The sequence below is a fragment of the Gavia stellata genome, chromosome 8, assembly GCF_030936135.1.
Source record: "Gavia stellata isolate bGavSte3 chromosome 8, bGavSte3.hap2, whole genome shotgun sequence".
NCBI classification, from domain to species: Eukaryota; Metazoa; Chordata; class Aves; order Gaviiformes; family Gaviidae; genus Gavia; species Gavia stellata.
In genome coordinates, this window is record NC_082601.1 from 39,267,785 (window position 1) to 39,291,278 (window position 23,494).

Genomic DNA, 23,494 nt, shown 5'->3' on the forward strand with positions numbered 1-23,494 from the left:
GACATCAGAAGATGCTCGGTGTCCTGAAGTCCTTGGGGCAAATGGTGGGACCTATGAACACTCAGAAGCAGTAAAACAGCCCAAACTTTCTAAGAGGAGAAAAAGCCCATCTGTAACAACTCATCATTCATATACATTCTTTTTAGAATCAAACAGTGATTCAAGATTCAAGGATTAGCAGAATCTACCCCCAAAAAATATTTCTGCAGGGCTCTACCTTGTAAATGCCACTTTGCGCATTCACTAAATTCTTGCACATTAGTGAAGACACTGAAGAAAAAAGGTTTTGCTTCTTTTCTAAGTGAGATATGGAATGGAAGAACCTGGAGAAGTCTCCTGCCCTTTACAGACATGATGCGCAAGTACCTTTCTGCTCCTGAATAGTAGCATAGTTTTGCATACACCACGACATTTTATTCATTGGATTGCAGAGGAGGAAGGAGGGAGATAAAAGGAGCTTTACATTATTTTTTACAGGGTTTGTTACGAATTCGAAGCTTAGAAAGGTCAGATTCCCACTGGAACATGAGAATTAATTTTGCTTTGGCAAGTTCCACACAGAAAACCGATGGCTCATCTTCTGGGCTCGTCTTCACTTAGCCAATACTACCGCAAAAGATCTTCATTATGGACTCTGGTGCAGAGTATCATTGTTGTAACTTCCACGACAGAGTTTTATTTGTGTGAGGTGCTTCTGCTCTCCCAGCCGGGGAAAGTCACCAGCAGAAAACATTTGCTTGCTAGCTTGGGAAAGACCAAGGTTACTTCATCCTTGTGCTTTCCTGAGAATTGAGAAAGGCTTTCCTTTGGCTCCAGACTCACTTTATTATTTCAGGAACAGTAAAACTGCAAAGGATTAAGTTACTGACAAGACAAGAAAAATGAAGTCCTCCTCTTAGCTCGGAGCTCAGCGTAGCACAGAGAAGAAACACTGCTTCTTCCCCATCAGCTATGGCAGCTGCCTCAAGCAGACCTCTCTCAGTAGGAGAAGGAAAGCAGAAATAAGAGAAGTGGTCTCACTTTGCATAAAGCATGCATTTACAGATGGTTTCTACCAGGTTAATAAATCATTAATAAATGTTAGCATATCTGCAACACACTGATAGTGAAGTGTGAATAAACACAGCCAAAATAAAGTGGCTTTGATGGTTACAAGCCACGGTTATAAGCAGCCTCTTCACTTATCTAACAGTCTAATTGATTAACTATCAAAACTTCTATAAATCATTTATTAGCTTCTGTAAGCTACTTATAACCTCATCCTTCACCTAGAAAATTCACTCCTGCAAAAATGCTAGAGATGCCATATAGATGTTTCCAGACATAACTAGCCCTGACGTCCAAGAAGTTCCAGGTATACTCTGCGGTAAGAGTCCCAGTCTCTTCTTTCCATTGCTTAGATGGGACAGAAGGTTTAAATACGCTTGCGTGGTGTTTTTCTAGGCAGCTGAAACTCCTTAGATGTATGTATGAAGAGATAACAAAATTAAAATATAATTCAAACACTGCAGCACAGCATTAACGAGAATTAAAGACACTATTGTTGTGATGGATTGTTCTGCCTTTATCAGGTTGTAACGCTTTCTGTGTCCTTGTCTGACTATTCCTATTGTCACACATTCATTCATTCATTCACACTTCTTTGTTAAGTAAAAACCATTTTGCATTTTCTACCAGCCCTGTGCTAGCCTTCAGATCTCTTCTATTGATTTGAAAGTTAATTACCTAACAGACACTCACACTTTTCAGGATTTCCTTCCTTTATGGCAGGAGAGACACATGTCGCAAGAGAAAGTAAAACTTTCTGTAAAAGAATGGGGCATCTTACAGAAGTATCTAGTGCTCATTTTCTCTTCCTCTTTGTAGAAGTGTTATGGGATACAGAAATCTAAGGGTCAGTTCCTCTACTGCTGTCAAACTATGTTGCTTTCACTGACGTCAGATGAGTTCACCTCAGGATGTATCACCAAATAGTTTTCCAAGATGGGATTAGTCCCATAAAATTCAGGCTTGTCTCTAACAAGCTGTACCTCCACTGATGTTGTTACTTTTATTGTGGTAAACGGCAGCACTCCATCTGACCTTTCTGTCTCGTACCTGTAACGTTGCTTGTACCCCGAAGTCTCCAGGCCCAACAGAGGTACCCCTGCACAAATATTAACAGGATCCCTTTACAGTGAAAACTCGAATAGTGTTCATCAGTGATGAATACTTACACTGTGGAAAAGCACAGCACCTTTTGTGGATGCTACCACCATCCACAAGTCGAAGTTTTCTAGCGCCAGCCCCTGTCAGGTGTGTGCGCATCCGGCGACCGCTGGGGCTCAATGACGCTGAAAGCAAACTCCCTCTAACGATCACTTCCAATAGGGACTTCCAACTCTGCCATTCAACGACTCTATTTTCCCCTCATACTCCTCAATAGATAAGAAGAGAGACGCACACAAATGGAGAGGGACTCAGGCACAGGCAGCTGAAAAGAAACTGGCATGGGAAATAGGTTTGGGAAATGAAAACAATCCAAGAGATACGCCCTGAAAGACAGGCACGAAGAGAGATACGGGGACAGTGCGAGGGAGAGCAGGGAGAGGGAACAGAGATAAAGCTGAACCAGCACCGAAGAAAACAAAAACTGAATACCAAAGGGGGATGCATTTTCTTGAGTGATGTGTGATGCAGACAACCCTCACCTGCGCACAGGGACCGGGGACCTGCTGAGAACTCCAAAATTACAGAGTTTCACTAGATACGCTGGTGGCAGACAGTTTTGATTTTGAGAGAGATTGGCCACCAGAGGTAAAGGAATAAATGGAAAGTCAAGAAGAGCATGTCAGCAGCACCGAATGGGCTCAGGCCGGTGGATTCATATTTATCGCTGACAGCTCTGAGCTGACAGGAAGCTTACTGTAACGTTACTGCAGCTGCTACAGAAAAATTTCTTCAGGCCACAGTAACGACTACAGAAAGGGACCTGAGGGGGGTAATGAAGACACTGGTTATTTTTCTCTGCCTGGAACAGACAGCACTGGTAAGTCTGTAGACTCGATGCATTAATTGGGGGTTTAGTCATCCACACAAAATAAAAACCTTCACATATGACATAGTCTAAAACTTTACACTGATTAAGCAATTAGGACCTATTAATTATCACTGCTTATTGCTGTTAGCACAGAGCAATGTAAGTGAATTCCCCCCACTGTGGTGGTGAATTAGTTCCAATCAGCATCAAATGCCTTTCTGAACACACACACACACAGGGATGCCAAGCAAGTGGGGAGACACAGCCAGAAGGCTAAAAGGATAGGTCAAGTCATACCTGCTGCTTGGCAGGCTCATCAGGAACAAGCAGCCCTCAGGGATCTTTCCTTGTAGTCATTATTGTTAAAAAAATATACTCCCCTCCAGTAAGCCATAGATAGCTGCCCATCCTCACACACTTGCAGCAGGACCTCTGTTCCTGAACAGCACAGCAGCTTGGTCTCTGTCTAATGGGGGTCTACACTGGGGTCGAAATGAAACACCCTCTCTCATACGGACCATCCTCAAAGCACACAGACCGACAACCCTGGACCCCTTCAAAATACAGGGGTGGCTCTCATTTTTGCCTTCCCTCTATGTGAAAGGAGGGGGCAACGTTCCATCATCTGCAGATGTTAACACTCACCTGGGACGTGGGGTTACGCATCCCACTTTCTCCTTTGCTTCCTGTGATGAAGACTCTCGCCTCCCAGGACAACCCAAGAAACAGTGTACAGGCTGTTCTCTGGAATGGGAGAACGCAGAGCGGGCAGCCACCTGTCCCGACGACAGCTCTCCCAACAACACGGGGAGCTCACTGGCTCTGAAGGGAGAGAGCTGGACACAGCATGCAACCCTTCTTGGGTTCTTGCCCCACAACTCAGTGGTTATGATCACTGGAGAAGGGGTACATCTAAGGACCAGTCCCTGCCCCTAGGACTATTTCTGTACCTTACCTGATGATTACTTAATACTCAGAATTTCAACAGAAGGAGTAGAAAAGACCCCAACTCAGATCAACCTGGGGCAGTTTCCACTGGGAGGTGGGAGATAGGAGGCAAAGATTCGAATGCCTTCAGGCAAGCAAGGAAACAACTCTGCTCCCCCACATCCTGGGCAACTCCTAAGCTGCTAATATATTTTGTAAAAGGGGAGAAAAGTCTTTCTTATTGAGAAAATTTGAGTGCGAGCAGAAGACAGGTCTGTGAGGGAAAGGCAGCAGGCAGATAAGCACTGCAGATTCCCAGCAGACAGAGACTGTAAAAACCCAACATCTTCTATGCCTTTCTATTAATTTCAGCATTTCCCCCACTTTGCCCCTGGCAGGTACTATTTTAATGGGCTCCCTCCTCTGCATGGAGGTATCCTGAAGTACATGAATCTCATGTCTAAGGAGCAGCCATTGCCATGCCTAACGCTGTGACACCCACACCCTTCCTTGCCTTAGGATACTGCCCATTAGCTCAGCCCAGGTGCTTTTTATTCCGGCTCACAGCAACAGGTGCTTCAGTTTGTGGTGTGACGACACACAAAATTAAAAACCACTAACAAGCCAAGCAGCAGCAACTCCTACTGAACACAGCAATCAGATGTGCACCCATATCAGTGCCTGTAATAAATCTTAAGCCAAGTATTTGTCCTTACTTATTGTCCAATGCATAATCTTGGCTGAGGATGCAGATACAGGTTTCTCTTTTGGACATGTGTAACACTGGGTGAGAAATCTCTGCCCTGTTAGAGGAGATTTTCAAAGAAGGCTCTCGACAAACTAAAAGACATACCGGAAAGTAAGTGCCAAAGCTGGGGGTGTTCTTGTGCTTGTTTAATACCAACTCCTCCACCCCTCAAACAGATCAAGTCAGTCAATACCACATAAGTCAAAATAACGTCCTGTAATAATGTTCCTGTAATGCTGCCAAAGCAGTAATAAAGTACGAACAGAGGGGCATACAGTTTTCATTTTTTAAACAAAGTAATAACCTCAAAGAAAGGAAATGAGAAGTTGAAATTGAAGTGGTTTTTAAAATTCATTTTACTTTTTCTTGATGCCATGTAATATTCCTAGAGTCTGGCTAGGTGCGGTTAGGTGCACTACTGTTTTAACCAACTTTTGACTCAATTAGATGGAAATACTAGAAAGGAACTCCCCATTCCCGTGAAACTTGGAGTCCATTTTTAAACAAACTTCGGATAAGTATCATAATATGCTTATTCAAATGTAATTGCTTGTTCAAAATGTATCTCTGGCTATTCCAAACAAAACTAATTATTACAAAACAATACTTGGACAACAGAAGCCCTTTCTCCGTTGGAAAACAATGCTTGGGCATATACTCTGATATTTAGATTCAGTGTTTGCTATCCACAAATATTCGATGAAAATAATCATACAAACAAATTTCAGACTGCAATTTCCTGGATAATCTTCAGCTATCAGAGATCTGCACAGAGGTGACACTGTGGACGTTCTGTGACTATCATGTAGGCGTAATACAACGAATTAGGTATGAAGTTGTTTTCATATGTAGCAATTTGTATAAAACCACTTGAAAACCTTGGATTAAGTATCTTACTCTGCAAACATTCCCAACATTTCCCCTACACCAGAACACTTAACTGATGATGGCTTATATGAGATTTTGAAAGCAAATTACAAGTTCCTACAGAGGACCAGAAGGAAGATTCTGAGATGTGAAAGCTCCTTTGAACACTAGCCCAAGGAGGTACGAACGTGGAGATCCTACACACGGGGACAGAAAGCGTGAGAGACTGCAGGAGCACAAAATACACTCTTGGTTCTTGCTTTGCTACTTCCTGCACCTTGTCCGTTGCTTAGCAGAGACAAACTTCCCTTCTGGTCACTCAGCTTCATTTGAAGCCACAGCACTGTCCTCTTCCCTGCAGGAGGTGTGAAGGGATCAGAGAGACGCCCCCGAAACAGCCCTGGGCTTGAGCAGACCAGTGGCCACAGCTCTTTAGCCAGGCTGTCCACAAAAGCAGGACAGGAACTTCAGCGACAGTTCTGAGAATTTCTGCCAAAACAGGCACGTGCATTAAAAAAATGCAGATGTGATAGCAATAAGGGCTTGGGGTGCTTTTGTGTTTTACGCAAGCAAGAGAAGAGTCTGTCTGGAGAAGCCCATCACGACGCTGGCTGGCTAGTCCCAACATTGCACCCACCCACTGCCACCGAGCGATACACCTACCCTCCTGCCCTGCGCAGCAGCACCGACCTAGCCCACTCTGAGCTGGTGGCTGGGATGTGCATCTTGCAGATCTACCAACAGACAGCTTCAAAAGGGTGGGAGGCACACAGCAGCTTCAAGAACCAGTAGATGCAATTAAGCGGCTGATTTTACAGTCTTTTTCTTCCTCTTTCCCTAAGCAGCTCTACAAAGGCAGCTAGCCAGAGCAGCTGGAGCTTGCTGTGAAAGACCAATTCCACCCACCCACTCACTCACTACAAATCTGCCAATTACCATTCAATTAGACTATTTTAAATATTCGGAGTATTTGGGGTTTATTTCCTACTTTCAAGAAACACTGATGTTTGTGATAAAGCAAGCTGCTTATAATGGAAAGGGAGGCTTTCATTTAAACTGAAAGTCTCTCCCTTGTGCAATATACTGCTTAAATGCCAATCTGCTTATGAACAGGTGGTATACAGTAGTAATACATTATACACACACAGGTTGCCATTAAAAGATAAGCATTTACCAACAGTTGCCACACACTACTATGTGGAGCACTACCTAAATCCTGTAGATACAGACCTAGTGCCACTTTGCAGTATTTTTATATGTCAGCATGGTAAACTGTGCCGCTTGGTGGGTGACTTTCACCCTTTAAGAAGGGAGGGAGATACTCCATAAAATAAGGTCAGCACTGTAGCAGGAAGGGGGCTAGTTTTGGGGTTGGGTATTCTTGGTTTATCTTTTTGAAAAATGTATTTTTCACCGCAAAGTGATGCCCATGTCAGAGGTTCTTCAGAAACTGTTAATGCTGGCTTTCTCAGCACCCTCCTTTCTGTGTCCACGACTCCTAAAGATCCCCAGCTTTGTAGCAGTTCCCTTGCTAGATCCCCGCATTAGGGTCCGGCAGCCTAAGGAGTGCCATCCCTCACAGCATTATTTATTCATATTAGCTAGGTATACTTGTGTTACTTACTTTTTATTCAGTGAATTCAACTGTTAGAGGCATCGTATTTCCGTTAAATGCAACGTCTGCCTGCCTTTCAAATCTGTTTCAAGGGCATTCGCCAACTGACAAATCCCTTCTGAAAATGCTGGCTGAAGGTATTTATTAGGAAACTAAACTGATTCCCTTTATTCAAAACATAGTGTTCTGGGTTGAGGAAAAACATTACAGGCAACTTCCAGCAGCTCAGCTTGCCTTACTAATGCAAAACAAGTTCATTTAAATCACTGGATTTTATGTATTCCTCCATCTTCAGTTACATATGCTTGGCAAAAACTATTCTTTAAAATCCGTTTCTCCTGTTGCTGTATTTGTCTTTTAATTGCAGGTAAGTAAGTAAGTTCTGTCCTGACTAGACATTCCTTAATGGTAGGAAAAGCCACCTGCATGTATGCTGAACAAAAGGCAGTTGTGGGACTTTCTGGCTGTCCACACTCAGCTCTGATATAAATTTTCCCTCCAACTGAGATATCCATGAAACTGTAACTGCTGCTAAAACGCAATGCTGCAAGCCCTTGAAGTGTGTTCCACGTGGAAAGAGCTTTCACAAAATGTTTTTGTTATTTGTGGCTTTTTATCGACAAGAACAGCTTCTCCTCCTGCCTTTGCCACAGTGACACTGGCAGCAGGGAACATATTCTGTACCGAGACCACCCCTCTGCGGAGGCCCCATTCGCTGGTCTCCAAACATACATTTAAAATGTTAATTGAACTTCAAGTAATAAACTCAATGAAAGGTTATAATTTAACAAACTCTGCAATAACAAATGTCTTCAGCGCATACTTTCTGGAATGCCATTTTCTCCATAGGTAGTTTCCAATTTAGATGTACAGCAGAAATAATATACTAGCTATTCTGAAAGTTGGCTTTAAGTGTCAATTAGTCAATTCCCTCTTTTCTTTTCGCCAGCATACATAAATATACTGCTGTTACTCTGGCCTTCTGCAGAGCAAAATCCTTGTGCTTTGAAAAAGCAGAAGTATCTTGCAGGAGTAACTGGACAAAACGTGGTTATCTGCCCTGTGTCTTGGTACTGAGGGCTGGGGGTTTGATTTACACCTATTCATTATTTACACAGAATTGTCTCCTGTTACAGGAGCATCCGCTGGTCTAAAGGAAAGCTTTCTTTGTACTTAAATCTACTCTGCGTTCAGCTTCCCTGAATCTTTACTAACTGATGGCATTTTTACACCCCAGGGAAAGGACTCCATCCTCCCTCCCACTCTGATCCAAGCTTCCCCACTTCACCAGTGTGGCTTCCCGATGGTAGCAGGACTGGTCCTGCGCGAGAGTCTGTTTTGGATGGTCCGGTTGGAAACACCGGTGTGCACACATGTAGCATTTTATACAGTTTAGCCACAGCATAACTGAGAACTGGTGGAAGGTTGGGACTTTTGGGAGAGACTGCAAGGATCTGAGGAACCCCTATTTTCCGTAACTATCACACAGTTACTTCAGAATTAAATACCCAATGGTTTGACCTGAGCATAAATTTCCAGACAAGTCACTATGTGTAAAAATGATCCTTTTCTGATATTGCGACTACTGGTACAAAAAATGAGTTACTGTGCTCTGGGAAGAATTACAAGGTCACTACTGACCATTATATCAATGGGCTGGCTACCTGTCAGACCTCATTCTGCAGCTGCAACAAATGGCTGTAACGCAAATTCACCTGCATCCCTTGCCAGCAACTCCAAACACAGACTGTTAACATCCAAGGGAGAACAAAGTTTATCACTTATACAAAATTCCATGCAAATATCAACTTAACGCTTTTTGTGAAACACACTACAAGAACATACTATTGTTGCTGAAAGGGATGTACATGTATCCACGTGGCTGATTTTCTCCTATACCAATTTAAAAAGTATGTAAGGAGCTTTTGGCCTTAAAGTAGTCTGACATAAAGAGACATTTCTACTAAACTAAGTTTCTACTGCATTGTTTCCATTTCTGCAATATTTTAAAGAAGTATCTTTTTAGCAACTGTGTTACTTGCAGCAGAACACAGTCCAGCAAACTCAGTTATCAGGGCTGATGGGGTAGCAGGTTAACCTAAATCAAGCAACTCACAAAGACAGTGTAACAGAGAAAATGGAAAAAAAAAAAAAGAGAATACAGAGCCAGCACTGACTCACATCAACCAAATACAGACTATACAGAGATAAGTATGTCAAACTGAGCTAGAATGCTTCCAAACACTCCTGCACCCAGGTAAGGTCAATCACAGCCTGGATTGTCTGCACCAGGAGAACAGAGAGCTGACTTCACACACAACTGTGCAGCTGGCTAGTCCATTTTCTGTTCCTTTAATTAAAATGCAAAGCACTGGCTAAATAGTAAACATGTAATTAGATTTGTCTCTATGTTTCAATATTAATAAAACACATGAGAAGTGCATTAAAAGCCAGCTAATTGGGGGCTCTCCAAAAGTAGCTGTAAATGAGCAAATAATGCAGTTGGGGTGTGGTTCCTCAGGGATCATCGCAGGACTGATGCTTTTTAATATTCCAGCCAAAGGTTTAGAAATTATTAAAAAATCCCAGGCAATAAAACATACCGATGACAGGAAGACTGAAATCCCAGCAAATTACAGTGAAGAGCAGCCAGTATCAGAGAGTGAGCCAGGCTGGCGGGTAAGCTGGAGTCACTCACACCAAATGTCTTTCACACAGCCAAACCTAAGATTGCCTATTTGGGAATAAAGTACGCAGGCTACATTTTCTGGAAAACAGGAGTCTCCAAAACACACAGATGTCAGAGCTGCCTGAATACCAGGTTCCTCACGTGAAGCTGAAACACAAAGGATACAATTTTTACTTCTACCGGATATTGGTTAAATCAATAATAAAACGCTATGCACGCTTTGGTTTCCGCCTTCTAAAAGCACATTGAAAAATACAGGTATGTGACATTGACGAGCAACTGAAATTATTCTGGGGCTGGAAAGAAATTCCTCACTGTGAGAGATGTGAGACCCTCTATCTGTTTAGCTTATCAAAAAAAGATCAAGAGGTGAGGTGATTATATGGTACATGCCATTTCTGCAGGGAGAAAATGCCAGCTACGAGAGAGCTCTTTGATATACCTGGAGAAGGTGCAAGATGCAACAACGTCTGCAATTCAAAACTGTGTTCAAATTAGAACTACAGGCAGCTGGTATTATTTCGCTTAATACTAGGGAAGTAACCAGCTTCTTGAGGGATGGCTGCACTTCTGCAAAGCTTCGGACCAGTGCCAGGAGAGCGTACAGAGGACCAAAGCCCCGCGCCCACCCATCCTATGGCTGCGGGAGCTCCAGCCCCGCTGGGGCTGCTTCTGAAACTCAAAGCCAGGCTGGAAGATACGCTGTGGTTAGGGAAGTTACTGAGCTCAACACCAGGCAAGCAGATGATACTTCAGGGCCTCCGCATACAGGAAAAAAGAGCTAATCATGTTTCAAGGCTTCTTTTGCCCTTGAAGAATCTATGAATCAATAGGTAAAAAAGAGGGAAGACATTTTAAAGCAGTATTTCCCTTGAATACATTATGGGTTTTATTGAATCATGGGTACACAGCTAAAGACCAAGTCTTTTCTTCCTATGCATCAGGCAACAATGTAGAAGTACTCCTGCACAGCTCAGAAACTGGGTGGTTTTACATTACCAGGTGCAATTAGATACAAAGCAATGACAGAGGAGTATTACGTTATGAATAGCAAGTAACTGAAGTTGTTCTGCTTGAAAAAATATCTTGCCAAAACTGCCAGCTTTTTTCATAGCTAACAGGGGCTCAGTTGAAAAGCCAGATCAAGCCAAATTGGAAACTTCCAAGTAGAAATTTTTCCACAGATCTCACTGCACTTCAGAGTCTAAGCAGAAATTCCAGTTCAGGACAATACTTTAAAATGGGCTTAATTTTCACAGAGTTCAGTTTTCACAACTCTGGGCATGTGCCAATGTGCAGTCCTGCATTTTTCTTGAATAATTTCTTGAAAAGCAGCGTGGGTTTTTTAACTTGAAAATGGAAAATAATATTTTAATCTTTATTACCCAGTTACCAGCTCCATCACGAACATGCATGCATAAAGTTTCAGGATTTTTAAATGCATTATTGATTTATTTGAACCTATGCTATACATAGGTTTGAACCTAGCTATGCAAGCGACCTCAATGCAATAATTCAAACCCTTCAGGCTTTTCTGTGAAACAAAATCTCCAAGTAAAGCTCCACTGAAAATTCTGATTTAATACCACAGTCCTTGTCAAATCCTGCAAAAGAGCTCACCTGGCACAGTGCGGGGCTGGTCCAGTTCCTGCTAACTACCAAACCAAGGACGTCATCGAGGACACTGAGAGCGCTGATCAAAGCAGCTGAGTTCTCTCTGCACTTTCCCTAAAGCTGGTCAGAGAGGAGCTCTGCACCAATCTAGAGTCATTTTAGGCAAGAAGTCTAATCCTCATTTCCTGCCTCATTTCTCACACCATCGCTGGGAACTGTACCTCAGGTTTCTAGCTCCAAAGGGCAGAGCTCCAGCTCTTCAGTTAAGGGACTAAATCCAACACGTGGATGCGGTAACGGGAATATGCTCTTGCAAAGCATGGCTTTAGCATGCTTGGCTAATGCTTGAATTCATGGCTTATTTTTGGAAAGAGAGAAAACAGATTTTCAGCATCGCAGAAACAAATTCAGTAGCTTATACTCAAGGGGAAAATGTTGTTCCTTAGACAGTTAAGCACTTTTGAGATTCCCACTGCAAGGTGCCCAACTTAAAAACCCCAGGCTGATAGTGCTGATTTCAGGTAAATGGAAGAGAAGGCTGCATTCAAATTACAATTAATTTTAAAAGCTTCAGCTACAAGACACCAGTATTGGAAGGCTCTGCAAACAGTAAATACTAGTAGTATTTCAGAGTACGAGTCAAAATGCCAGGCACAGAAGTATCTGTCCTCAGAGAGCTGAAGTATGCAAGGTCCTGGGTACAGCATTTGTTTATTACATTTCAGAGGTACACGCTGAGCTCTGTGCCGGCAGCCACTGGCTGTATTCATCTTAACAGAAAGACCGTGTAATTCAAAGGCCTCTAACATGAGCTTTTCTGCATGCATTTGATCAGAACAAGAAGCAATGGGTATAATGCATTCCAGGCTAAAGAAAAAGAAAAAAAGGAGAAGCGGCACTTAGGATTCCTACGTCTGCAGTATTTCTATCATAGCAGTTAAGACGCCATGGCCTTTTCAACTGGCTGCTTAACGCTGATGTGACATTGAAAGCCTGCGAAGAAGGGAATCAGAAGAGCTTTATTCCCAGAGTTCACCAGCCATATTCTCTTCTGTCTAGCACTGATGTAAATGAAGGGGATTGCCAGAGTTGGCAGATCCAAGGTATGAAACAAGCACAGAGGCAGGGGACAGATTTTATTTCAAAGCATCTTCATTTCACTCCACCCTTTTGTCTTCCTCCTCTGCTGATTGCTTTGGAGCAGCAGGGAGGGTTGCAAGTGAAATTATCCCTGAAGTGGGACCATTATCCGCTCTTTTGTCCAGCTGGGGAAGAGAGCAGCACCGGCAGCTTGCAGTGTCAGCTCCCTCATGGGGGAAGAGGAACACGGAGCGTGGCTGAGCCCTGAGCGCACATGCATGCTGATGCACGGGTGCTCCCAGTACGTCAATGCATTTATATCAACCTGCTGGAGTCCACCCTGGCATTGGCAAAAACCCAGCAAGCGTTGTACATTGGGCTCTTCTCTGAAGGTGGGCCCTTCTTTTGGACATGTAGACACCTTAGGGGAGGATTTTATGTCTGCTACTGATGGCTGGAAACAACGCTAGCGATGCCAAAACACCAAACTGTGGTTTAGGCTTTAGGACCTGCTGGAATGATGTGGCATGTGATTCTGACGCTCATGGCAGTTCGCAGCCTTTTGTCCCCAAAACATTCTCTGCCAGGGAGTACTACTGGGGTGGTCACAGTGAAAATGGCCCTAACAATTCCTGGGACATAAGCTACCCTCCAGTCCTGCCAGTCATGGCTAAACACGGCACATAGGCCGACGTATCTACCCAGGTCTTATGTGATCACACATTTACACAGACTTTCCTAAATTACTACTAGTGTGGACTTTGCTGAGCTTGACCCAGAAGGTTTAGTTGGTTTACATTCCCAGATTGATGCAGCCTCTCTCAAAGACCTACTCCCTCTTCTGTAAAGGTTTTTAGATAAGCAGTAAAACCCACTCCTTCTTTTCAGGATATTCTGACATGCAAAGCAGAAGGCTTTCCTTGACATTTCTTGCACTTAGGATATTCTCAGTAATGCCAAGCAACGTGTACTTACGCAGTTCCAATGAACTTAGCCAAGATTTGCATTTGATAGAAAGCACCTGAGACTTCAGGCAATTTCATACAGTCACGTAAAATAAACAGTAAATACATATATATGCTGGATCCAAAAAAGCATGACTCGCAGTCTATGCAGAAAAGTAGCAAAGACTCTGTAATGCACTGAGCATCATTTGCAGTAGTAGAAAATAAGCACGGCTGGGCTCAGCAAGCACCCACACCGCCTAGCAGATTATGAAAAGTGTCATGTGAGTCAAACTTGAGAAGCATATACCTTATTTAATGATACTCTATACTGATTTCCATTCTAGGGTTATAATTCAGTGTTCATTTCTCCAACTCCTTTCTGCACCACTACAAAGAACTTGTCTTAATTCTTTCGTAAACTACCAGTGTAGCACATTCCCATTCTCCTACCTCTTGACAGGTAGTAATAAGGTTCCACATTTGAGTGATTTCATTTGAAGGCTTTATATATATATTTACAGCTATATGTGTGTGTGTCTGTGTAATACATGTGCACGCACACACGTGGACAGCTATTTAATTTTAGGCTATTTTAAATGGTGATTTCTGTACCTGAATTCTTTGCTTCCCAAAGCCTTAACACCTTTGTTAAACCATTTTAGCCGTTTCTTGGCTTTCTGTATAACGGGGTTTAGATTTTCACCTGTATAAGTTGTGAAGACAGAAATGGTTTGGATTAGCTAATTTAATCAAATTTCACAGGACTCATGCTCATGAATAGTACTGAGAAGGAATCCAGTTTCTTGGAGAAGGAAACTTACGTTTATTAAATTAAATAGAGTCCAACTGGGCTCTGCTCCATCCCAAGTAAGGAAAAATAAAGTAAAATTTTTTGCGTGACTATCTTAATGAAGCTACCTTATTACATAGCCCCCAATAATCATTGAAATAATGCTGTTTATCAAGCACAAATGGCAAAGCACAAATTGTTCCTTCCCTGTGTTTCAAAACAACTCAAAAGGAATGAAAAAATGTTTTACAAAAAGTGGACTTAGGCACATGCATTATTTTGTCTAGCTGTTGGAGCTAGTATTTGCCTTTATTACTTTCAGGGGGTGATTCCAAAAGTACTCAGCACTGATCTTGTTCCGATTCCTCTGGAGTCACCAGTAAAACTTTCACTAGCTCAAAAAGATGGTATTGATGTTGGCTGCTTTTTTAAAAGAGGTTACTACCTTGGTGTTGTTGCAGAAGCATTTCTCTTGAAGAACTGCCAAAGGTTAAAAGAAAACCCAATAACAGAACAAAACAGAGTAACAACCGAGTCTTTTTCTTGTTGAAGTAATGACTCATAAAAAGGGTACAGGCATTCCCTAACCTTCAAAGGTTTTATCAGTTCTGCTTAGAACTGATCATCACCAGTGATGAGGGTTTTTTTAGCATGCAAATAAGATATCTGGCTGCATTACAACTATGTCAGGTTTCCAGCCAGAAGGCAGAAGAGACGAGCCTCAGCTCCAGAGCTGGAAGATGGAGGGGCAGTCAGCTTGGCAGGCTCCCGGAGGAAGCCATATATCTCAAGTAGATGTGCTCTGGTTTTGAGGGTAGCAGGTGAGACATACAAAAGCAAGTTGGCCTTATATAAAATCTATTATACCACAAAGCATTTGGTTAAAAACAAGTTGCTGTTTAGAAATTATTGGGGACTCATCAAACGGTCTTTACCCAGAGTCTATTTTTTTTTCTGAATTCCTAACATGCAGCTGAAGAACTGAAGTTGTTTCTTGGCTGTAGCGGAAGCTAAAGAGGCAATCAGTCATGTATACATCCTTTAGGGACACCTTAGGAGATGGTAAGCCATCCAGAATGTCCCTATATCCAGAATGCTCAGAACAATATGTCTGCTGTGGTATCACTCCTGACATCAGTATAAACTTCTTTCTAGCCTATAGCTGAATTTCAATGTTGATACATCCCAAGGGTGCTGTTTAATAGCATTGTATTCATTTTCAAGGCACTTCACTATATTATGGAATATTTTACCCAAACATTTTGTATCACTGTCACCACCATTCACTAGAATTCACTATTGCTGCAAGAATCATAAAAATACTACTGAAGGTGAATAACTCCAGGGAAAGGAAATAGAGAAATGAGCTGGCCGAAGTGCTCGGCAAGCCACTTTCCATCATTTATCAGCAGTCCTGCCTAACCAGGGAGGTCCCAGTTGACTGGAAGTTAGCAAATGTGATGCCTATCTACAAGAAGGGCCAGAAGGAGGATCCAGGGAACTACAGGTCTGTCAAGTCTGACTTCGGTACCAGGAAAGGTTACGGAGCAGATCATCTTGAGTGCCAGCACGTGGCACGTACAGGACAACCAGGTGATCAGGCCCAGTCAGCATGGGTTTATGAAAGGCAGGTCCTGCTTGACTAACCTCATTTCCTTCTATGACAAGGTGACCTGCTTAGTGGATGAGGGAAAGGCTGTGGATGTTGTCTATCTAGGCTTTAGTAAAGCCTTTGACACCGTTTCCCACAGCATTCTCCTGGAGAAACTGACTGCTCATGGCTTGGATGGGCACACTCTTTGCTGGGTAAAAAACAGGTTGGTTGGCCGGGCCCAAAAAGTGGTGATGAACGGAGTTAAATCCAGTTGGCAGCCCGTCACAAGTGGTGTCCCCAGAGCTCAGTATTGGGGCCAGTTCTGTTTAATATCTTTATCAATGATCCAAAAGAGGGGATCCAGTGCTCCTCAGTAAGTTTGCAGATGACACCAAGTTGGGTGGCAGTGTTGATCTGCTCGAGGGTAGGGAGGCTCTGCAGAGGGATCTGCACAGGCTGGATTGATGGGCTGAGGCCAATTGTATGAGGTTCAACAAGGCCAAGTGCCGGGTCCTGCACTTGGGTCACAACAACCCCATGCAACTCTACAGGCTGGGGGATGAGGGGCTGGAAAGCTGCCCTGCAGAAAAGGACCTGGGGGTGTTGGTCGACAGCCGTCTGAATATGAGCCAGCAGTGTGCCCAGGTGGCCAAGAAGGCCAACGGCATCCTGGCCTGTATCAGAAACAGTGTGGCCAGCAGAATGAGGGAAGTGATCGTGCCCCTGTACTTGGCACTGGTGAGGCCGCACCTCGAATACTGTGTTTGGTTTTGGGCCCCTCACTACAAGAAAGACATTGAGGTGCTGGAGTGCGTCCAGAGAATGGCAACGAAGCTGGTCAAGGGTCTAGAGCACAAGTGTTACTAGGAGCGGCTGAGGGAACGGGGGTTGTTTAGCCTGGAGAAAAGGCAGCTCAGAGGAGACCTTACCGCTCTCTACAATTACCTGAAAGGAAGTTGTAGAGAGGGGGGTGTTGGTCTCTTCTCCCAAGTGACAAGTGATAGGACAAGAGGAAATGGCCTCACGTTGCGCCAGGGGAGGTTCAGGCTGGATATTAGGAAAAATATCTTCACCGAAAGGGTTGTCAGACATTGGAAGAGGCTGCCCAGGGAGGTGGTGGAGTCACCATCACTGGAGGTTCTTAGAAGATGTGTGGATGAGGTGCTTAGGGACATGGTTTAGAGGTGGACTTGGCAGTGTCAGGTTTATGCTTGGACTCGATCTTAACGGTCTTTTTCAACCTAAATAATTCTATGATTCTATGAAATGGATCAGACAAATTAATCAAAGTACATAGATACTACAAGTTTGAAATAGAGAACATTAAAATAGAACATACTAAAACCAGATAAATACTGGCTATATTGTGAAGAGCACCCCATCCTCTGCAAATTTTCTCTTTTTCTTCACAGATACAGACAAGACAACAGGATAACTATTTCTCTGAGGTTCATTTCTCATCTAAAGTCAGAATATTCGTGAGCTTTACCATAATTACTCCAGCAGCTAATTATGATGCCATAGACAGACCATTGTGACTCAAGGACTAGACTGAGCAGCAGGAACAAATGCAAAGCAAACAATAACGTCTGTGCTTCCATGGCAGCGCAGTGGCTTTAGCAATAAATAGAAAAAAGAATACGCAGAAGAATGAAAACAGATGAGAGAAAATTCAGAAAATGTACGATGTTCACAAATACTCTCTACAAAGTGTTTTTAAGATTAGACTAAGTGTTCCTACAAGCAGCATACAAACTTTGAATAATGCAGAGTAAGGGGAAAATTTACAAATACAATTCTCCATAACAGATGATCAGGGAAAACTTGTGGTCATATTTATACTGTTTCATGCTGAGTGGATGACAAGGCTAAGAATAAAACTGGTACTTACATCCTGAGCTGCCATTTGTTGGAACCAAAGTGAAGTTGGAGGCCCAGGGGTTACGCACGATATCCTGCCAATGAATGGTGTCTGCGAAGCAAAGAAATTTGTTCTGGCCAACATACACCCCTCCATTCAGTATTTCTGCATAAGAGAACAGGAGAACATACTTGTAAGACTTTAGACATACAGCTGATTAAATCTATTGCGGCTTCGTGTACTGGAGAGAGAAGGCATGAAATTTAAATGCAAAAAATTCTCATTGTAATCTCACTTAATACGTTGAGAACTGGAGGGCAAGTAGCTTACAGTATTTGTAAACAGGAACCATTTATTTATATGCAGAAGAAACCTGATGAAGACAGCCACACAGTTGCTAGATGAGTTATTGAGTTTACCTGTTGTTCCAGTGTAATCACATATGGAACAGTACTGTTATTTGTGAGTAAAATAACCTTCAAGACTTAACTGACTTTAAAAACACAAGCAATCAACCACCCTATGTTGTATTTCATTAATACATATGAACGCTTAAAACATACAATAAACTAACGTGCTCCGCTGGGGTAGGAATTTTCTAGGCCCACAGTACATGAGAAGGGTCCAGTCATCACGATGTCTGGAAAAGTGTGTTTTCTGATCAGACTGTGCTGCTGTAATACTATAACCCAAAATACTCAAATACTCAATACCTTTGATCTAAATCTCAAATACTGTGATCCAAAAACCACTACTGACATGCTGTGCTGGAAGCTTTATATCAAAGAGAGATGGTTTCTGAGGAGGTAAAAGTTTGGGGTTTTTTTTTAAATTTTCATGTTTATATCAGTTAGTTTAAAAAAAGTGGCTTGTTCCCCTATCTCTGAAGAGTTGATTTGTCAAATCTCAACACAAAAATGATCTTACAGTTGTTGGTTGTAGCACCAGGGTGTCCTCTGGAGCAGTAACTTTTTCTTTTACATTCTAAACTCTTGTTCAAATTCACAATTTCTCTTCTTAACCTGGCTCTCGTATTTCCAAAGCAAAGGACAATCCATGTGACTTTCATTAAAGGAAGGAGCTATGCAGCTAAAACCTCCTGCACCGCTTAGTGTCAGAGATTCAAGCCTCAGCAAAGAAATGTTGAAGGTTAGTTACTAATGGCACCTTAAAATGACATTAAGTGCTGCTATACAGCCAGGAGTGTCACACTTCTCACAGAGACATTAAGAGTAAATCTTGACTATGGCAGTGACGATTAAGGTCGTCTAATAGTCCTCATCTCCCAAGAAAACCTTTAAAAGCTGTAGTGGGAATGCTAATGTTGACAAACAACAAGGAAGGAATTACTGCCTTTTTTTTTTTTAAATTTCAGGGTTTACAGGCCACAGAATGTAGAGGAGGTAGCCCCCAAGAAAAGAATGTAATAAATAAAGGATCATCCATAAATACGTTCTTCCACTATATTAATCAGTTCAGAGTATTACTATTTCTTAGAAACCTCTGGTTTAAAAGCTTGGCTTTTCATTGAAAAGAGGCTTAAAAATGAAAACAATAATAATAATCTTATACAGAAAAGAGTCCAGATTAGAGATACAGAAATGATCTGTCTGTATGATATTCTTATGATCGCTGAAAAAACCCATACAGCATCTGTTAGCAATTCTGCTCTGGGGAAAAGTGGGACTTATAAGAACACTTGAAAACATGACTAGTGATGACTTCTCTGTGTTGTCCCAGCTATACAGGATTACCTAATCCATTATGGCCCAGATTTTTATTAAAAATAACATCAAACAAGCCATGAAAAACTGTAAAATCTACATTCATAGCTTCTTAAACACTTGCACACAATTCCAAATAGTGTCACTATCAGTTGGTACATCTGAACACCTGCCACTGCATAATTTCTGGGTTTTGGAGCATTCACTCATTATAATACCTATCAAATTTTCTTTTCTGCAAGGAACTTTGATGCATTCTTGTATAGCAGGCAGCATCTCACTCTAAAAGTAATTCTAATAGTTTCATTTTGTGGAGAAAGACTTTTTTCAGGATAAAACTAACCAGAAAGTGTCCCCTCTGTACCATAAGGAAAGCTGACAGCTTTCCCTGTGATTTCCTAAAGGCAAACACAGAAAATGCTCTGACTTCCCTCATCACTCAATAATAAGCATTGTTCCTGCTGCCCTTCCCCAAAAATGTGATGCGGTATCTTTATTTACCCTGCGCTGCACCATTTTTCACAGGTGACAGGATTAAAGTTTACAGGTCTATTCATGTGGTTGAGGCACTAATAAACCTGAGTAATAATATCAGAGATGGGCTCTTACAGATATTAAACAACCCTGAGTTCAAAGTTTAGTACAATCTTTGAAGTACTTGTGCTTGACTTCTCCTGCTCTGTGGGATCCAGATTCATTCCCTTTCTACCTTCCCATTCCAAGCTGCTATCCTACTTTTCTTTATGCCAAGTCCTCAGCATGTGTAAATCAGCACTGATGCATTGGCTCCACTGACTTAAACTCAAATGCATTTTGCACTTCTCTGCCCTCTCTTAGCAAGAACAATACCTGGAAAGACCTAATAAACCCTGTTACATGTTAAGCAAATGAAGCACAAATGTAATCAATATACAATAGAGTTACTGTATAATGAACTCATCATCATAAAGTCATCATCTCATTTTAATTTACGGCACTGAAAGGAAGAGATAAAGTTAAACAATAAACAGGAGGAGAAAGGCGGGCATCTCTGCCTATGCAGACAAGCTAGCAAAGGAGCCGGGCAAAAAGAGCTTTCTTCTCCTGCATGCAACACCTGAAGTGCCTCTTTGCTGAACTCTTTCCGAGGCTGGAGCAGGAAAGAGAATGACAAGTCCCGTAGTGAATTTTGTGATTTCTACTGAGAAGAAAGAAGCTACCTTCCTGCTGAAGAAGCACTAAAAAGCACTGCTCACAGTGGAACATGTTTTAAATATCATTTCAGGGAGAGCATTTTTGTCTTCTAAAACAATTTTTTGTGACATTGGAAAATTGTTAGTCTAAGTACAACACTGCTGCCTGGGACAGGAGGCAGAGCACTTGCCACTGCTGCCTGAAATACCTACCATGCCGTGCTGGCAGCAGACATTACCCTTGGACCTCTACGCTGCTCAGGGACACAAGAGTTACAAAAGGGGATTTTGAAGCACAAGTCCCACTGGCTTTCATTGGGAAAAGAGCTCCTAAAGGTGTCAGGTGATTTTGGATGCCTTCCTGTAAGGTACTGATGACCACACTTAAATAGTACCACGATCGCCCGTTTTGGCACCAGGGCTGCAGCCGGTGCTCTGAGCAAAGGAGTAGCTCCAAAGTCTTTTGCCACTTGATTCTGAAGTGAATGCAAAAGCTTATCAACTTCCTTACTAGAGCTACTTTACTGGCTTAAAAGCAGTATAATTCTGTAACCAAAGTTATATGAAAATAAATCAGCAAATGCACTCGTCACTGACTTCTGTCATTATTTTGCTCATTGCTGCCAAATGATTGTGGGGAACTTATATCTGCATATTATTAAAATTCTATTAAATAGTTATTTATTCAGGAAGCTAAATCAGAAATGTATTATCCATTATATCTGCTATTTTCTTGCTTCCATTAGCCCAGTGATGAAGCAGAACCACTACCACATAACTTTGGTAGCCTACCATACAATACCAACAAGAGAAATGGAAACACACAGGTCTCTGGCAACCATGAAATGCAAGTATCTTACACTTTCCTTCCATATAGCACCACGGAACACAGATAGGCACATCACACACAATTTATACTTAGTCTGCTGAGTTCAAAGAGGGGCTAAATTCATAACATCTATTCTAACAGAATGAGTTTGACTGGAGTGAAAACACATTACCGGCCACCAGAAGCTTAAGATCACTGTAAATAAGGCAAAGGGACATCAGCTCTGCAAGCATGTTGCCTGTTTAGACCAGAGTTGGAAAGAACTCTTCTTCATCCATCTGTTAAAAGGGCATTTTCTTCAGCTGATTTTTTTCTTGTGCACAGTGTAATCCCTCACGGTCTGTTATCTAATTTCTAATGTGGATTAAATTGGCAAAACATGTTCACATTCTGCAACGTATCCTGAAGTGCAAGTAACTCGTGTGTGTTGATATGCAGTGGGGGCTGTAGGCACCTGTTTAGCAATAGAATCTGGTTCTAAAATTGTTATAAAATTGGTTACAAAATTGTTATTGCTATTCAAGGTTGCAAGTTAAAAGATCTTCTCTGGTGCTATGAAGCCAGCTGCCACGATGAACTGGAAGAAGGCATAGGGAGAGGGAGAAGAACTAGCTCTAAAGTGGGCAGAGAAAGGGGAAGGAGTTGATTAGGAAAACCTGTTGGGCACACCCACTGTAACCATCTCAAAAGCAAAACAGAAGGTATCTTATACCTTCCAAGCTGACTGTCTGCTAAGGAAACAGCTGTCTTTTACACCACGCCATATAGAGGTGTGCACTCTGCACATACATACTACATAACGCATGTCGATGATACCTTAATTTCCAAGGTCAGCCTCCACTAGAGCTGAAACATCTTTGCATGCTGACAGTGCCGCGTCTTCACCATCATCATCCAGGTGATGGGGATCTGTTGTCAGATACTGTATCGCTCTCAAAACACTGTCATATTTCATCCAAGATGCCAAATGCATTATCCAAGAATGGCTTTGGCCTGGAAATTTTGTGCCAAACCAAGTCTTTTGATCTCTTAGCACAGCTGATTGCTGATGACCCACTGGGAAAGCAATTCAGGTCCATCATTAATAAGCTATGTCTTAAAGGGTAATGAGAACGGGGTGCTTCAAGAGACAATAGCTCATCCATCATCAATCAAGATCTGAAGTTTTTATACAGATGATTTAAGAAGAGTTGGACTGTATAAAATTGAAATGTCACATTTGTATTGGGAGATGGGGGGAGCTTGGTAATGAAAATGAGAGTTTTAACCTTCTCCATTTCAGCTCAATGACCGTACTCAAAAGCTCATGGATGTGGAATCTGTGTACCAGCCAGAAGCCCCAGACAGCCTTCGATCTCAATTACACAATTTCAAGTAAAGATTATTTGGGTCATTAGTTGGAAGTCAGTTTCAAGGCTTGATGGCAACAGCAAGATATTCTTTATTTCTATCAAAAGCAATCAGTGTTATATGCAGTCTGTGGGTCTGTACTTCCAACTGCTCAATAACTAAGAACACTGGATTGTAGCACCTGAGCATAAATCTTCCAAATCTAGCTACCTATTCTGCTGCTTAAATAAAAATGGAGTCATTTGATGATCTTTCACTGAGTTTGATGGGGTAGCCTTTTCACCATTTCACCGCAAATGTGTGTGAAGATGGGCTCACAGGGTCCTTGCGAGTCATTTACCTACTTCATTAAAGGACAGCAGGCTCTGGTCAGCTCTTTCTTTAGCCAGCTCCCCAAAGGGAGTATCTGTTTTGTGAACGGGTTCAGCCGTATTAGACCAACTCAAAGAAGACATTTGTATCTGCTTGGACTATTCCTCTGTCTGTGCATGCCCTGAATTCTTCCTTCTCACAGCTTTATAAAATTAAGACCCCAAATCTTTTAGCTGGTTACTTTGTATAAGGAAACAACACTGCAAATTATGCCAGCCCTTTGCGGTAAACACGCCAGAGTTACAGTATCTGTTCCATGACTACCTTATTCTCTAGGAGCACAAGTTGGTGTGCAA

At 42.2% G+C, this 23,494-nt stretch overlaps 1 protein-coding gene across 1 annotated transcript in view; it reads right to left on the bottom strand.

Moving 5' to 3' along the window:
* ERBB4 (erb-b2 receptor tyrosine kinase 4) overlaps positions 1 to 23,494 on the bottom strand; it is a 397,396-nt gene that overhangs the window by 195,225 nt on the left and 178,677 nt on the right. The window contains exon 4 of the mRNA XM_059820585.1: positions 17,782 to 17,916. Within this exon, the coding sequence (XP_059676568.1) occupies positions 17,782 to 17,916 (135 nt within the window). The remainder of the gene's footprint in view (positions 1 to 17,781; positions 17,917 to 23,494) is intronic.